Below are 18,152 nucleotides of genomic sequence, written 5' to 3'. Positions count from 1 at the left end.
GGAACACTTAAATGATAAGTCATCATGACTTCCTGTTTCACTTGGCTCTAAATATGACGTGACACACAGGCCAAATTCCTATAGTCATCCATCACAAAGGGAAAGACCTGAGAATACAGTAATGATGTGTGACAAGAAGGTTGTTGAGCTGCACAATTCATGAAATGGCTATAACATAACAGTTTAATTGTTATAAGAATACTCAATTGTCACTATCTGGGCAATAATTAAGAAGTTTAAATCAACTGGTGATGGTAACAATCTACCTAGAAGAGGTTTTGTAACAAATTGTAAAGATTTGGAGAATTTCTAGTTGAGTCTTGGGGTCAGAAAGTCTTCAAAACTATGATCAGACCTCACCTATTTAAAGGGTTAGTTCACCCAAAAATGAAAATTCTGTCAGTAATTACTCACCCTCATGTTGTTCCAACCGCGTAAGACCTTCGTTCATCTTCGGAACATAAATTAAGATATTTTTGATGAAATCTGAGTGCTGGATCACTTCTCCATAGGCTGCTAGGTGACCGAAACTTGCTGGCCCAGAAAAGTTATTAAAGAGATCGTTAATATAGTCCAAGTGACTACAGTGGCTCAATCTTAAGTATATCAAGCGACGAGAATACTTTTTGTGCGCAAAAACAAACAAAAATAACGACTTTATTCCACTATTCATTTCCTTCTCTCTGGGCCTCGTAGTGTTTATGCGCTGCGCGTCTGTGTTGCACGTCAACACGCATCACACACATGACCAGCGTCGGCCAATAGTGAGCCTACGTGGTGACGTGTAACACAGACGCGCTGCGCAAAAACACTACGTGAACCAACTAGAGGCCCAGAGAGAAGGAAATGAATAGTGGAATAAAGTCGTTAGTTTTGTTTGTTTTTGCGCACAAAAAGTATTCTCGTCGCTTGATATACTTAAGATTGAGCCACTGTAGTCACTTGGACTATATTAACGATCTCTTTAATAACTTTTCTGGGCCAGCAAGCTTCGGTCACCTAGCAGCCTATGGAGAAGTGATCCAGCACTCAGATTTCATCAAAAATATCTTAATTTGTGTTCCGAAGATGAACGAAGGTCTTACGCGGTTGGAACAACATGAGGGTGAGTAATTACTGACAGAATTTTCATTTTTGGGTGAACTAACCCTTTAACCACAACTTGTTTGGGGAGGTTAAAATAAAATAAAAAACACTAGAAGTGGGTTTGACATAGACAGAAGCATAGCCATTTATAAAAGTACCTCATCCCCACTGTGAAGTATAGTGGGGAATCTTTAATGCTAATTTCGTTCCAAAGACCCTGGACAACTTGTTAGGATACACGGTATCATAAACTCCATCAAGTACCAGCAGATATTAAATCAACACCTTATCGACCCTGTCAAGAAGCTTAAACTGGGCTGTGGTTGGATCTTCCAGCATGATCCACAGCACAACTCAAATCCAAACCCCATAAAAAACCTGTGGGATGAGCTGAAGAAAAGAGTCCACAAGCATGGACCTCTGATTCTGAAGGATCTGGAGAGATTCTGTATGGAGGAATGGTCTCAGATCTCTCGTCATATGTTCATCAACCTTATTAAGCATTATAGGAAAAGATCCAGAGCTGTTATCTTGGCAAAGGGAGGCTGCACAAAGTATTAAATGAAGGGGTGCCAATAATTGTGGAAAAATCTATTTTATGATAAGAATTGTTTTCTTACAACATTGTTTTCTTAATCTTTAATTAAAATATTACATTGAATAAAAGACTAAGAGGAGAAATTGCAAAAACTAATTTTCATAGTCAGTTTTTCTCATATTTACCAAGGGTGCTAATATTTGTGGAGCCCACTGTATTTAGTATTTTATATTTTTTTTGTATCATTAAAATACTCTTATAGTTTTCATTAATATCTAATTTTGAATGAGATGTTTTGTTAATATTTTACATTTCCATTTTAATTTCAGTTGGTAATGAAGGTTTAAGAGAAGCTGGCTGACCAGCTGGCTTACTAGCATAACCAGTAACTAGCTGGCTGATGAGGATACTAGCATTCTACTAGCATTTGATTTTCAACAACAGTTTGCAAGCAAGCTTTGTTACTTATTGACAGTAAATGCCAAAGTTTGTAATATTATGTAGAGAGCTTGATTTACCGTAAGCAAAGAACTGCACCAAAAAAAAAAAACTGTTGTAATAATCAAGTTTTACAATCCTACTGAGGATGATAAAAACCAGCTAACACTCATTCAATGAGTGCCTTCTCACACACCCACAGACTCATTCTACCTTCATTAGTTCATCCGTGAGCCATAAGCTGTCCTGTCTGACTCATCACTAAATATAAAAGGGAATCCTGCAGCACGCTAACCGAACGGAAGGATTACACAACTCAACAATGAGTAGATGCGTTCTAAGGTGAGTACTCACTGAGAAAGAGACGATGTGTACAATGTGATCGGGAGGCTAAATGTCAGGATAGTTCACCATTTAGATTAGAATTCTGTTTAAAGTCCCATTTAATTGCTGAAATTGAACTGAGGTAGAAAACATGATGTAGTCCTTAAAATTTGAGAATGTTAATGGACTGAAATTCATTGTTTCTGCAAGGATAGTTTTTAAAAATGCAATTTTTCAGTATAAATTCCCCATTAAAAATGTTATTATACACAACATAAGGGTATTTCCAGAAATTCATGAGATGTATAACAACTGTTTTAAAGTGTAACTACACAAATTTGTATTGATTTAAAATCTGTTTTGATGTTTGATCCATTTTGATAATTTAACTTAATGAGTGTCTAATTACTTAAATAATTAGTACAAATTAATGATATAATTATTTAAATTTTGTTACAAAATGCGTGTTGGAATAATGAAATTCCTTGTGTGGCTACATTGCATTTCTGTGAATTACAATTCAGTACATTTTTCTTGTTATTCCCATTCAAATTTAATTTTGAACATTCTGTGGTGTGAGTCCAATTGTTAAAATCTGAATTTTGCCAAGCTAAATGTAACGCATTCCTGAGGCTGAAACATCCAAATATGTTGTAGTTATAAAACTGTGGTTTGTTTGCACTCACAAGAAAAGGGTTGTAGCCAGTTGGGGGTATGGGTGGGACGCCTCTGGGCCCAGCAGCTGGTGGCAATACTGACAGACCGGTTGAAAAGATGCCCAGTGCACTCAGGCTTAACCCGGGGATAAGGTTGGTTTGTTGCTGCAAGACAGAGAAATAACATAATGGATTATAAATGATTACTCAGTTCATGAACACAAGCTATCATGTTTGTCTTGATAATAACTCTAATTTGAGATTAGATTTCTCAGTTTCCATGTATTTCTGAGCTGTATGAACAGTCTTAACAGTGTGAATATTTGTTATAACATCTTGTAATATCGTTCCTGTCACGCTAGGTGGCTCCATCGACCCGGTGCATCATTTTATGTGGTAAGCGCTTTTAGATAAGTTTGTATGCTGTTTAGTCTTGACAAAGATATACTTGATTTTTCATTTTCTGTCTGATTCATCTGCTGTGCCTCTTTCATTCAAAACGGAATTAAGTTTACACGTTTCAACTAACAGACAGTAACACATAAAACTGTCGCAAAAACACTTGATCCAAGCATGAATAATTTACCGTATGCCTGACTGAGGACTGACTAATGTGTGACTATAAATGAAACTGCATTAATTTGATCTGTGTAGTTGATATAGGCCTCTACCGCAAAATAAATGACTCACTAAAGATGAAAGGAATCCTCGGATAATGCGACGGTGTAAACTAGAACGATGATGCTATTGTTACAGTATTTGCTCTGTCTATGGCTTCACCTCCCTCAGGCACAGGCAGTGACGTCATGTGTGTAAACAGGGAGAATGGTGTACATGTGCGTGCATGTCTGCGTGAATGGCTGTTGACAGGATGCGTTCTTATGCACGGCAGGGGATGAACTGACTCAAGGCTGTTTCCTATAAACACAGTCAATAACTGAATACAAGCAAACAGTCTAAAAGCCTTGTTGTCTACAGGACTCTGACTCAAGGCTGACCATGTTTGACACATTATAAACAGCATTTTTATGTAGAACAGAACATATCAGTTTCTTTAAGTTAAATCTGAAAAATGTCATATTGATTACAACAACAAAGACAGTGGATTAAAATGAAGTGTGAAAATGCTGTCATCAACACCGCAAACACTTACGTTAATAGCAGCAATGTCATTCTCATAGGCTTCCCTCAGCTTCCTCGTGATCTCCACTTCAGCCCTACAACAGGCCTCGATACTCCCTTTCACTATAATGGTTCTCTCTGGATTATAAATAGTTAAATCCTGTAAACTGTGGGAAGAATGGACCAAGAAAGAGAAAAAGCAGAGTAAAATTACTGGTACATATTTAAGAAACACACAAATTCCTCCTGTCAGATTGGAGCAGTGTTTGAATTGAGGGCATTTTTAATGATTAATTATTATATTGTGCATATGATGTGACCATATTTCTATTGATTAATATTAGAATGTTTAAAAAAATATTACTTCAGTCTGAATGTGTCAATATCTTTTCTATTATTATTATTATTATTATTATTATTATTATTATTATGGTAACATTTTACAATAAGGTTTCATTTGTTACCATTAGTAAACTACATTATTTAATATGAACTAACAATGAAAAATACTTCTAAAGCATTTCTTAATCTTAATTTCTGCATTTACTAATACATTTTTAGAATTAAATCGTATCTTAACATTAGTTAATGAACTGAAAAACAAACAATGAACAATTGTATTTTTAATCATTAACATTTACAAAGGTTAATAAATGCTGTAAAAATATATTGCTCATGTCACAGTTATGCTCAGTTAGTTTCTGTTTTCATGGACTTTTGGTTTATTTTCAGTCACGTGTTCATCATCATTACCCTCATTTACTTTGTATTTAGTTGCAGTCTTTTCAGTTCCCTGGTGTCCGGTCACGTCTATGTTAGAGGTTGTGTTATGGTCGCCTGTCTGTTTGTATTACCCATTAAGTGGATTATTAAAGAGTTTTGAAACTTGATCATCGTCATCTTCTTGTTCTTCCTTCAACCTTGTGTAACAGATGACCAGACCACAACTAAATATGGACTATGTAGCTCAATTCACTGCTTTAGCCTGCCGAAGCCTTCATTTTTTGGACTTTTCAGTGACTTTTGTCGTCTTGCCATCACCTGCCCTTGCGACAACGAAACCCTTAAGTCATTGTTCTGGATCGGGGCATATTACCACCATCCAGTAGACCTGGAGAGTGTCTACTCCCGATCCGGAACACAGCAGGAACCACGGTCCGATTCACCACCTTCGACCGCGGAGAATTTGTGTGAGCCCCCCGCAGACGGAGATCTACCGTGGTGAGTGAGCCAGAGCCGGAGGAAAGGAGGACAGCGCTGACCATCAACCCAGAACAGGAGCCCCAGAGTGAGTCTGACCAGGGGTGTGAGCCCCAACACCAGCGGCTAAGGGAATGCCAGGAAAAGTGGACTCTGAGGACTGCCTGATCGTTCTTAGTACGGAGGTATTGCTTCCAAACCTATCCCACCCGGTATTGTACTCTACATCATCGCTGCCTAAAGACATTGAGATCGTTATGGACTGTAATTTATCTGTTTTTTCTTTATCATTGCTGTTTAAAGACAGCATTGAGAATTGAATGGACTGTGTCTTACCTACATTGATCCCGTCAAGTTTCCTGTTATCACTATCACCGCAGAGCTCAGCCAGTCCTCCAGCCCCGCTTCTGCTGGATACTTGCAGCCCTTCGACTTCTCTGGATACACCTTACTGTGACTTGAAGCCTCAGGTCGTGCAAACACCAGCCTCGCCTGAGCGAGGGTCTCTGGGGAGGGTCTCCGTCCCCCAGATGTTGTCCTCCCTTCCTCGACTCCACAGTGGGCTGTCGTCACTGCCAGGCTCTGGGTCCGCACCATTGACCTATCACCATCATCGCCGCCAGGGGATCGTTGTCTTCCACACATCACCATTCATTCGTCGCCATTTCCTGTCACCATCCCTTCACTGCCGCCTTCCCGGTGGGGGCTGTACTATCACAGTTATATTCAGTTAGTTTCTGTTTTCATGGACTTTTGGTTTATTTTCAGTCACGTGTTTCTTTGTTCAGTTTCCCGCCACTCTTTAGTTGTCATGGAGATTGATTTGATCAGCACAGATGTTAATCATCATTACCCTCATTTGCTTTGTATTTAGTTGCAGTCTTTTCAGTTCCCTGGTGTCCGGTCAACGACTGTTTAACGACTCCGCCATTGTCCTCGAGCGCTCCGGCTCCACTGCGGTTTCGGGGTCCCTGCCTCTGCTCGCTCCCATGAGCCGTCAGCTCCACCTTGGCCCTCCAGACCTGCGGTGTCACCCTGACTCCGTGTCTCCTCGGCTCCATCTAGGTCTCCACCACAACCGGCTCTGTCACAGGAGCTTGCATCACTGGTTCCTCCTCCCAGGCCTCCACCATGGCTCCTCTCTCCTGTGACTCCGCATTGGATCATTGTGCTGGCTGTTTCCTGGGTCCATGCCTGGCTACTCCTGCTCCTGGCTCCTCCCACCCTTCCACTCCCCCATGGACTATATTGACTGTCTCTGTTTGTTTACACCCCTCTCCAGCTCCACGTCCTCCACCAGAGCCCCCCCTCCTCCTCCTCCTCCTCCTCCTCCTCCTCCTCAGATGGACCTTTTTACTGCGCGAGGATGTGTTTTGATTTTGTTCCTGTTTGCCTGCATGTCCTGTCATTTGACCTAGTTTCCCAGTGTCTTTGATTAATGATTCTGTTCACCTGATCTTTTAATTATCTTATTAGCTCTCCATGTTATCTAAGCCCTGTGTTTCCAGAGTTCATTGTTTGGTGACCCACTACTTGATTTAAAAAATGGGGAAATATTAAACTTCTAATAATATTTATTATTATCATTATTATTACCGTATCAACATCATGTCAATAGCAACATAAAAAGAAACAAAATTTTACCCTGCTACTTAAAAAAGTAAGTTGCTGCTTATTTAAAAAAATATTATTATTAATATTATTACATTTTCCATTTAATTTCAATTGATTGTGTATAATTTATTATACAGAGGTATAACGTCTGATCTCGCTGAATGCACAATGTAAGCACAACAACCACATCTTCAAAATATGGTAAGGACTCTAACCATAAAGCATGAGTTAACTGGAGCACAGAATATGAGAGATCTGCGCCATGTCATAGAATTTGATGTCATGTCACAATGCATAGATGTTTGCACTGTATCGTTGCTGTGTTGTTCTTGTGCTGAATATTCTATTGCATTCTTCTCTGATTCCACCTGGAAGGAAGTGGGACTCTATGTAGAGAGCAAGTTATTTGAATCTGTATTGATGAGCATTAGTAAATAAGGCTGTTTTTAGAGGGACAGCTAAGCAATGACGTCATGAGTGCTGGTTAGGGTTTAATTGGGTGACTCACTTCCTAAGCGATCTTATTTCTGGGAAATACTTAAAACCACCTGTGCACTGATGCTCTGCACCACATCCTAGCACTCAGCAGCCCATTACAAGGTCACATCACATGTTCAGGTCATGTTATGATAAATATCTTGACAACAAAACAGCATTACCTATCAAAACAAGAGCTACAGCTTTAATTTAAAAAGACAAAACATACTAGATTTAAAAATATCAGCCACAAAAGCAAAATAATTATGAGCTTCCATTGTTTTCACCTGCTGAAAGCCATCAAACGTAACAGACACTCACGAGGAGATGGTTATCTTGGTCTCGGTCTCTTCTTCAATCTTCTTCAGGTTTCTGCCCTCCTTCCCGATCAGTCTTCCAACCAGACTGTTGTGGGCCAGGATCTTCATAGGAATATCCTCAGTTCTACAGAAGCAAAAACACAAGTTAACAATTACATAGATGCATTTAAAGAACACCGCAAAATAAAAACAGGCTTCGGAAGAATCAGACTTACACTTTTGTGTCATCAGCCTCTTTCTGCATGATGTCCATGATCATACGGCACGCGGCGGAGCAGCCCTCAGGAGTTGAGTGGATGGTGATGGGCTTCTCTGCCGCTCCCGCGTTCTCCTTACGATGGATGTCCACCCTAACAGGACGGGAACGTGACCGTTTAGCAGCGATCAAACTAAGCTTTGTGAAAAGTTGTCACTGTAAATCAAGCAGGTATTTATAATCAATGTGAATTGATGGTCACAGCCAGATTTGATTAATAAATGTGACATTTTCAGGATATTTCATGTCCAAAATATACCGATGATCTTATCAATGGATAGTACACATATCATATATTATGTAAATTTGTATTTAAGCAATTCTATGTACAGTTTGAAAAAAATTAAGGGCTAGATTTACTAACAGCTTGCGCCAGCGCAAACACTTTTGGCGTTAAAAAAATAATACTGTCAGGATTTACTAAAGACAAGCAGTGAAAAAATGTCGCTAAAAAGGCGTGGACAGTCATTTTTGCGTATCGTATATGCATTTGTAGGAGTTTCCCTTTCAGACACAAAATTTATGAGAGGAGAGTATTTAAATGAATCACGCAAGGTGATTTACTAAGGTTTACGCTAGTCAATTTACTGGTATTTGCAACATTTTCTATCGCTCAAAAAAAGCATGTCTTAACCCATTTTGCACCCGTGTTGTTAGTACTTCACCCGTAGTACTTCATAGTACTTGCTTGTTTGCGACTCTACGCTAATTTGAGCTGCTCTTGGTAAATTGCGTTAGTCATTAGGGAAATGATCCAGCTGCGTCTGTGTTCTGTAATTTGTGTGTCATAAGTAGATCACGCGCAGAACTTTCCACTCCCATCAGCGCTTTTATGTAATTGCGCTCTCATGCTAATTGCCCTGTTTAGTAAATTTGGCCCAAATACTTTTATAAATCCAAGAAGCATTAAACTGATGCTCACAAATGTGAGAGTAACAGCATTTATTTGAAATAGAAATCTTTTGTAACTTTATAAATTAAGTTCTTTTTAACTTAATATTCACCAAACATTCCTGGAAAAAAAAAATCCACAAAAATATTAAGCAGCAAAACGGTTTTCAACATGGATAATAAGAAATGCTTCTTTAGCGGCAAACCAGCATATTAGAATGATTTCTGAAGGATCATGTGACACTAAAGACTAGAGTAATGATGCTGAAAATTCATTTGCCATCACAGGAATAAATTACACTTTAAAATAAAAAACAGTTCAATTAAATTGTAAAATTTTTCACTGTTTTAGGTCAAATAAATGCAGCCTTGGAGGCTCCTATCAAAAATATACTGTATATATAAAAAAACAATAGTACCGAACCCAAACTTGTGAACGGTAGTGTAATTAATAAATGTATTATATAATTATAAAAATAATAATTGTATTTATCTTAATTGAGGTCCACAAAATGAACTCTTATTAACCACATCAATTACATCACACTCACTTAGACTGTGTCTGTTTGGTGATGTTTTTGATTGTGAGACCCTCCTTGCCAATGATGGCTCCCACAAACTGTGTGGGCACCAGCATGCGCAGGGGGAAGTCTGGCTGTTTCTGTCGGAGCCCCAGGGAGCCTCCAGAGGTCCCGGGCTGGGAGTCCTGTTCTCGTGATGTCCTTCCACCCCGGCGATTCCGGGTTGCAGGCAGTGGTGGAGCAGCATCCATATCCAAAATATAAGACACTTTAAAGGAGTAATCCTCAAACGTCTGTCCTGTTAACTTCTCTACAGCGCTGAAGACAAGGACAGAGTGGAATACAATGACAGTGTAAATCAGGGCTGGCTGGCAGTGTGATAGTAAATACCCAGTGACAGTTGTGTCAACCAGTGGAGGTTCTGCAGAAGATGAGGTTCAATGCAGACAACTTCACTGCATCAATATCAGCTGATATGCATGTATATTTAGCTGCTATTTCAAAAATGGCTCATCATTTATAATCACAATTTTGAGTGTTTTAAACTCATGTTACATAATGTATAGCAGTTTTTTCGCAAAAAACAAACAAACAAAAGAAAACAGATGAAGTCTCTTTAATTTTAGTATAAATGCCACAAAATTAATTGATTATGTAATATATAAAACATTTTGGGATAACTTTTTTTTAGGAAAAAAGTTTATATATACACCATTAATGTGACTAAATATTTAATTTTGAGTAATTTTATATCACAATGGTGGTGTATGTTATGAGGATATAGTTATTTTGCTGAGTACTTTACGTTCCTTAAATATGTCCATTAAATTAAGATGACATTAATATGTGTTTAAGCTTGAAATTTATACAATTATAAATATTTTATATTAAAAATATTTCATATTTAAATATTATTAAACAAAATTAGCAAATATTACAACATAAGGTTTTTGACATACCATTACCATGATAAATTTATTTATGCTCTTACATATGATTTTGGTCATATCCCTATCAATAATAAATAAAGAACTAGAAAACTTTATTCTTAAATTCTTACATTTTAGCCTCCTCTTTTGTTGAGTACGTCACATTCACCACTGCTGTTTCTGTATCAGTGTTAACTGCAAAAAGAAATGAAATCAGGTGAGAGAGGGAGTGAGAAGTCAATATTTAGAAACAAAGAGCTCGGTCATATCCATAAGCATATGAGACTGCAAGCTTTTGTATGAGATGCATACACACAAACAAATGCAGTTTTACATTAGTGCTGTGAAGAGCCACTTGTGTGTGTCTGTCTGCATATTAAATGAGGATTACTGTGCCATGGCCACATGTGTACTTCACAAGAGAAGCACAAAGCAACCCTGACGTCCATGGATCAAAGCTCTGTGCATCATCTAAATACAGACACAATGAGGGCAAGACCCTACACTTCAAGAGTGTATGCTGCTATACACGTTCAACTGCCAACTATAGCACGTACAACTCAGTCAGGACCTTATGATCCTGATGAATAGAATGAGCATCATACCTGCATGCAAATCCTTCCCAGCTAACACACTAAGTACAAGTTATGTAATTGACTGGTACTTTCTGGTAATTTCATGACTTACTAATTGACAACGTAACTACGACATTGCATGCTCGTAATTTCTTTTGCTCTTTATATACAGTGAAGTGATATAAAGCGCACACCGCGAGGTCCCGGCTCACTGACCTTTCCCAATCCCGTCCCTCTCTCTCTCCCACCTCACTTCCTGTCCACACAATACTATCTTATCATAATAAAGGCAAAAATCGCCAAAATGAAATCTTAAGTCTTGATTCAGGAAAAACATGTTGTTGTTTCTTTGACTGCACACTCTGCGACCCACCAGTTGAGAAACGCTGTGTTAAAAGGTCAAGCTGTATTATACTTTCTGAAGACTGTGAAATGGGACTAAATGAAAGCTGTTCCACATTACAAGAATTCTTCTTAGGTCATTGCAATAATTACAGACAGAAGCCACTGCAGAGACAATGTGTATGTGTATGTGTATGTGTATGGTATTTTTAAGAGGAAAGCCTGCCTCTTTATTGATTAGATGGAGTTGTGTGTCTAGAGAACTAGACAGTCTGTCTGAAGGAAGTGGGCTGGCTGGGCAGAAATCCAGAGCTTCACACATGAAGAGAACCACAAAGCCTCACTATAATAGAGCTCAAGCGATCAATCTCAGAACCAATGAGTGTCACGAATGAAGACACATCAATGGGCCCTGAGAAAGAATGACGAGAACTATGTGTCCCCATGTTATGCCGACATCATATTCATTTTATAAGATGAGATTTCCTTTTCTAAACAATGCTGGAGTTACAATTATTATTTAGGATAATGACAAAATCATTATTTTAGATCTATTGACATTCAAAAATACTGGAAAAAAAATAGAATAGCTTGAATATACCTCTTCTATTACAAGCATTTTTAATTTCTGACTTAGAAATTAATTTTTATATTTTTTAAGGGCATAGAGTATAAGATATAAGAAGGATAAACTCTCCTGATATTTACTGCTTATTAATATTTGATTATTATATAAAATATGACAAACTCTCAGATCATTTAACTTTTTACTAGGCAAAATTAGTTCAGTTGTAACATATCCCCAAAAACATAATATTATTTTTGAATTAGTAATTAAAGATTTTAGTAAAAATGTCATTCACATGTATTCAATGTTTTAGGATAAGATTTGTACTTGACTGTTACACCCCATGACAGTCATTAAAATATAATATAAATATAAACTTTAACTTGAAAACCATTCAAAACTATTGAAACCAACATAAATACAAAGAGTGCATTTCTAAGAACTCTGGACATGTGTTTTAAACTAGATTTTAAAAATATTTCTCTTTTCTTTATTGTGGACTCTCATTCTGGATATCACTGACACATTTCCTAAGATGAGAGAGATATTGTCTTGATCATGAACTACATAAAAGGTGTAAACAGAGTCCAAAACATTGCTCAGTGAACATTTGAAGTGAACAGAAACTTCTGAGAGCCCTTTGCATTTGGACAGGTGTCTGCATCTGATATCAACATAATATGACAGATCATGTAAAGCACCACTGTACCAACATTAAGTTAACACACTGATAAAGTAAGTGATGTGTGTCATGAATTACAAGAGGTCACAGGAGACGCATGTTAAAACCAGGTGTGAACGCAATCGGTCTCAGCTGAGAGAGAGAGAGAGAGAGAGAGAGAGACAGAGAGAGAGAGAGAGAGAGAGAGAGAGAGAGAGAGAGAGAGAGAGAGAGAGAGAGAGAGAGAGAGAGAGAGAGACCACAGGCGCCTACATTTACCTCCCTACTACCATGCTGCTCCTCCCTGAAAACCAGAGGTGTCAAAAGTATTCACATTCATTACTCAAGTAGAAGTATAGATACAAGGTTTTAAAAAGACTTCTGTAGAAGTTGAAGTATCAACTCAAGCTTTTTACTCAAGTAAAAGTATAAAAGTACTGGTTTCAAAACTACTTAAAGTATAAAAGTAAAAGTAATGTAAGGAAAAAAATGCCATTAAGGACAAAAGCTTAGGCCGCACCACAGGGGCCTATATAGTGCACTACCCCAGCTCCTCAGAAAAACACATTTCTAAAGGCCATAATTGACTAATTATATTAAAATGTTGATGTTGAAAAATTTGGGATGATGCACTAGGCTACCTGTTTCAGCCGTATATATGCCCATAGAACATTAATTTTCTAAATAAATAAGCTAAATAAGCGGAGGAATCAGGAAATTAATAGTGTAATGTAATACTGTTTTAAGTCTATATTGACCTTAACAATAAGTAAATTATTTAATTCTGTAATGTTACAAATAACTAATAAAGACATGGTGGCAGTTTAACAGAGACTTAACTTTACTCCGCTCATAGTGCAATGCAATAGTGCAATACTGTGTTGTTCCTTGCTTTTTGAAGAAGCCAAACACATGTCTGCATCTTTCATTAAAGGGATATAGTTCACCTAAAACTGAAAATCATTTACTCACCCTAAAACTGTTTCAATCCTGTATGAATTTCTTTGTTCTGCTGAACACAAAAGAAGATTTTTTGAATATTGTCGATAACCAGACAGTGGATGGACCCCATTGACTTCCATAGTAAGAAAAAAAAATACAAAGAAAGTCAATGGCTACCATCAACTGTCTGGTTATCGACATTCTTCAAAATATCTTCTTTTGTGTTCAGCAGAGGAAAGAAACTGGTTTGAAACAACTTGAGAGTGAGTAAATGATGACAGAATTTTCATTTTTAACAAAGTGAACTAATCATTTAACAGAAATTAACTGTTGGCATATGTTTCACATCAATACTGTCCAGTTTGTCCTGTTGGACACGACACACAGCAATACTGTCAAGTGTCACTTGTGACCATTGCTCTGAGCCATGTTTTCAGTGTCCTAAGAGCACTGAAATTGCTTGGTCTGTTGAAGGCTGGTCTTGTTGATCGTTTCAACAAGACCAGCCTTCAACAGACCAAGCAATGTTATTTTTTCATGTTTTATGGGGACTTTCCATAGACATAATGATTTTTATACTGTACAAACAAACTGTGTATTCTACCCCCCTATAGACTAACCTTACCTATCACAGAAAACTGTCTGCATTTTTACATGCCTCTTTCTCACACACACACACTAACGATTATGTTAGTGTTATGTTACAATTGTCATTATAGTGTAAAAACGTCTGTCCCCAAATCAATATTTGACGCGATTTGCCCCATATTCTTGAGCACAGAACTGTTGATTTCTCTCTCGCTTACCGCATCTAGGTTTCCTTGGGACTTGGAGGAGTTTTGGCGCTTCGCACAACCAAATGTGACTACAGCCTACAGACTACAGCCTCTAACAAGTTAGAAAGAAAACACAAAGCCAATCAGTTTAGCGATGTGTGTTCAGGAGACGGGACTCAGATCTATTAACCGTTTGTGTAATTGGCCAATTTTTTTTTTAACGACAACAAGCCGGAATGAAAACAAGCCAAAATGAACTAGGAGTAACGAGGCTATTTTTAAAATGTAAGGAGTAGAAAGTACAGATAATTGCGTGAAAATGTAAGGAGTAGAAGTAAAAAGTCGTCTGAAAATTAATTACTCCAGTAAAGTATAGATACCCAAAATTTCTACTTAAGTAATGTAACAAAGTATTTGTACTTCGTTACTTGACACCTCTGCTGAAAACACACACATTACAGCTGGAGCCTCGCCACACTCTCCCACTTCAATCCACACACTGCTGCGCCATCACACTGCTCATTTCAGCCATAGTGTTCATCCCTCTCTCATGCACTGTCTGTCTGAGACTTCCTCTCATTCACACTCAGTCTCAGGAGCAACCCCCCCCCCCCCCCCCTCCTCCCCCCTCTCTTTTGGGAAAGACATTTACAGAACCTCACAACTGAGACGTCTCCACTGGCAGCATGTGTTGATGGGATTTAAGTTTGGATAATGTGTGATCTAAATGCACACATTGTCTCTGTAGTCCATAGTCTGTTAGCAATTTAAATTCATCCACAAACGGGTACATTAGCAAATGTGCTATTTGACAAAGTCCCCAATAGAAAAGACTACACATATATATATACAGTGAGGAAAATAAGTATTTGAACACCCTGCTATTTTGCAAGTTCTCCCACTTGGAAATCATGGAGGGGTCTGAAATTGTCATCGTAGGTGCATGTCCACTGTGAGAGACAATCTAAAAAAAAAAATCCAGAAATCACAATATATGATTTTTTAACTATTTATTTGTATGATACAGCTGCAAATAAGTATTTGAACACCTGTCTATCAGCTAGAATTCTGACCCTCAAAGACCTGTTAGTCTGCCTTTAAAATGTCCACCTCCACTCCATTTATTATCCTAAATTAGATGCACCTGTTTGAGGTCGTTAGCTGCATAAAGACACCTGTCCACCCCATACAATCATTAAGAATCCAACTACTAACATGGCCAAGACCAAAGAGCTGTCCAAAGACACTAGAGACAAAATTGTACACCTCCACAAGGCTGGAAAGGGCTACGGGGAAATTGCCAAGCAGCTTGGTGAAAAAAGGTCCACTGTTGGAGCAATCATTAGAAAATGGAAGAAGCTAAACATGACTGTCAATCTCCCTCGGACTGGGGCTCCATGCAAGATCTCACCTCGTGGGGTCTCAATGATCCTAAGAAAGGTGAGAAATCAGCCCAGAACTACACGGGAGGAGCTGGTCAATGACCTGAAAAGAGCTGGGACCACCGTTTCCAAGGTTACTGTTGGTAATAGACTAAGACGTCATGGTTTGAAATCATGCATGGCAGGGAAGGTTCCCCTGCTTAAACCAGCACATGTCAAGGCCCGTCTTAAGTTTGCCAATGACCATTTGGATGATCCAGAGGAGTCATGGGAGAAAATCATGTGGTCAGATGAGACCAAAATAGAACTTTTTGGTCATAATTCCACTAAACGTGTTTGGAGGAAGAAGAATGATGAGTACCATCCCAAGAACACCATCCCTACTGTGAAGCATGGGGGTGGTAGCATCATGCTTTGGGGGTGTTTTTCTGCACATGGGACAGGGCGACTGCACTGTATTAAGGAGAGGATCGGGGCCATGTATTGCGAGATTTTGTGGAACAACCTCCTTCCCTCAGTTAGAGCATTGAAGATGGGTCGAGGCTGGGTCTTCCAACATGACAATGACCCGAAGCACACAGCCAGGATAACCAAGGAGTGGCTCTGTAAGAAGCATATCAAGGTTCTGGCGTGGCCTAGCCAGTCTCCAGACCTAAACCCAATAGAGAATCTTTGGAGGGAGCTCAAGCTCCGTGTTTCTCAGCGACAGCCCAGAAACCTGACTGATCTAGAGAAGATCTGTGTGGAGGAGTGGGCCAAAATCCCTCCTGCAGTGTGTGCAAACCTGGTGAAAAACTACAGGAAACGTTTGACCTCTGTAATTGCAAACAAAGGCTACTGTACCAAATATTAACATTGATTTTCTCAGGTGTTCAAATACTTATTTGCAGCTGTATCATACAAATAAATAGTTAAAAAATCATACATTGTGATTTCTGGATTTTATTTTTTTTAGATTATGTCTCTCACAGTGGACATGCACCTACAATGACAATTTCAGACCCCTCCATGATTTCTAAGTGGGAGAACTTTCAAAATAGCAGGGTGTTCAAATACTTATTTTCCTCACTGTATATATATATGTGTTTATATATATATATATATGTATAAAGGCTAATGTTTTATGAGCAGGGAAGAGTGTCTTAGCATTTGTCGTCTAGTCATAGCCAACGCAGTCCTAAATAGCCTGTGAATAGCACTTCATCATTTTGTCCAAATGACAGAAAAAACTGAGCGCTTACACAACTACAATAAACTTTATAACTGTTGCACTTACTGGTTCAGATGCGGCCGTTCTAATGACAGACAAAACATGTATGTCCAAATTCTCCGAAATTTGCTGGTCAAAAATGTAAACTTGTAACCTCACAATTTGAACTTGATTTTGGTAAAATGTGACCCTGGACCACAAAACCAGTCACATGGGTCAATTTTTTCCACTGATGTATGGTTTGTTAAGATAGGACAATATTTGGCAGAGATACAACTATTTGAAAATCTGGAAACTGTGGGTGCAAAAAAATCGAAACATTGAGAAAATCGGCTTTAAAGTTGTCCATATATGTTCGCGATTGTGCTGCATTCACTCTAAAAAAAATTAACGTTTTTTAATATTTACGGTAGGAAATTTACAAAATATCTACATGGAACATGATCTTTACTTAATAGCCTAATGATTTTTGGCATAAAAGAAAAATCGATAATTTTGACCCACACAATGTATTGTTGGCTGTTGCCACAAATATACCCGTGCTACTTCTGGCTGGTTTTGTGATCCAGGGTCACAAATTTTAATAAAATAATGAAACATGCAAATGTCTGTCTGACCATATACAAAGCCACAATATAAAATTTGACAACACAGTCTTTAATTATTTTATTTTTTTAAAGTGTTTTTTTCCTGAAAAGTAATGGGTTTGAACATATCAGGTTTCCGCTCAACAACTATGATATGAATGTATAAAATAAAGTGCATTTTTATATGCTGTAACTAGTTAGTAGGGATGTCAAAAGTCAATACTTAATAAAATAATTTGTGTGCATGCTCTGCTTATGCTTCATGGTAATGCAGCTTTTCAAATTCACCTTTTTTTGAGTGACTGTAAGTAAATGAACAGACCTGCCATTTTCTATTATCGAAAATATGAATCAAACAAAATACTCACATATTTTATATTAATAAAACAAATCACTGTTTTAATGAAATATTTACATTAATATTAAATAATTATGGGAACGTGTTCAATTGCATAATATATCAAATTTGACAACCTTAATAGTCTCCATTTTCTTTCCTAAGTTCTTCACTATTTTTTAAAAACTATTTTGTCTTCACTAGTTCATTTAAATGGTCCTGCAGTGTGATAGATAAAAAAATATTTAATTTGCAAAAATTTAATGCAGTCTTTCAATTAATAGTAGATCATACAAGCAGCAAGCATTGTAATTACAAAATAATTTAAATATTTTTTAAGTGGAATATAGCATGTCATACCATGAGGCACTGCTTGAAATGTCAACTAACCAAATAGAAA

The 18,152-nt window shown here is 37.8% G+C and overlaps 1 protein-coding gene across 1 annotated transcript in view; it reads right to left on the bottom strand.

Annotated features, from left to right (window-relative positions):
• igf2bp2a (insulin-like growth factor 2 mRNA binding protein 2a) overlaps nucleotides 1–18,152 on the bottom strand; it is a 71,019-nt gene that overhangs the window by 18,927 nt on the left and 33,940 nt on the right. Inside the window, exons 5-10 of the mRNA XM_084122482.1 lie at nucleotides 10,504–10,567; nucleotides 9,474–9,761; nucleotides 7,991–8,125; nucleotides 7,777–7,899; nucleotides 4,196–4,331; nucleotides 3,073–3,207 (exon numbers count right to left, since the gene is read on the bottom strand). Of these exons, the coding sequence (XP_083978608.1) occupies nucleotides 3,073–3,207; nucleotides 4,196–4,331; nucleotides 7,777–7,899; nucleotides 7,991–8,125; nucleotides 9,474–9,761; nucleotides 10,504–10,567 (881 nt within the window). The remainder of the gene's footprint in view (nucleotides 1–3,072; nucleotides 3,208–4,195; nucleotides 4,332–7,776; nucleotides 7,900–7,990; nucleotides 8,126–9,473; nucleotides 9,762–10,503; nucleotides 10,568–18,152) is intronic.

Source organism: Abramis brama, assembly GCF_963993115.1.
Source record: "Abramis brama genome assembly, chromosome: 8".
Taxonomy (NCBI): domain Eukaryota; kingdom Metazoa; phylum Chordata; class Actinopteri; order Cypriniformes; family Leuciscidae; genus Abramis; species Abramis brama.
The sequence above is the reverse complement of the archived record's forward strand: the minus strand, read 5'-3'. Positions and strand labels throughout refer to the sequence as shown.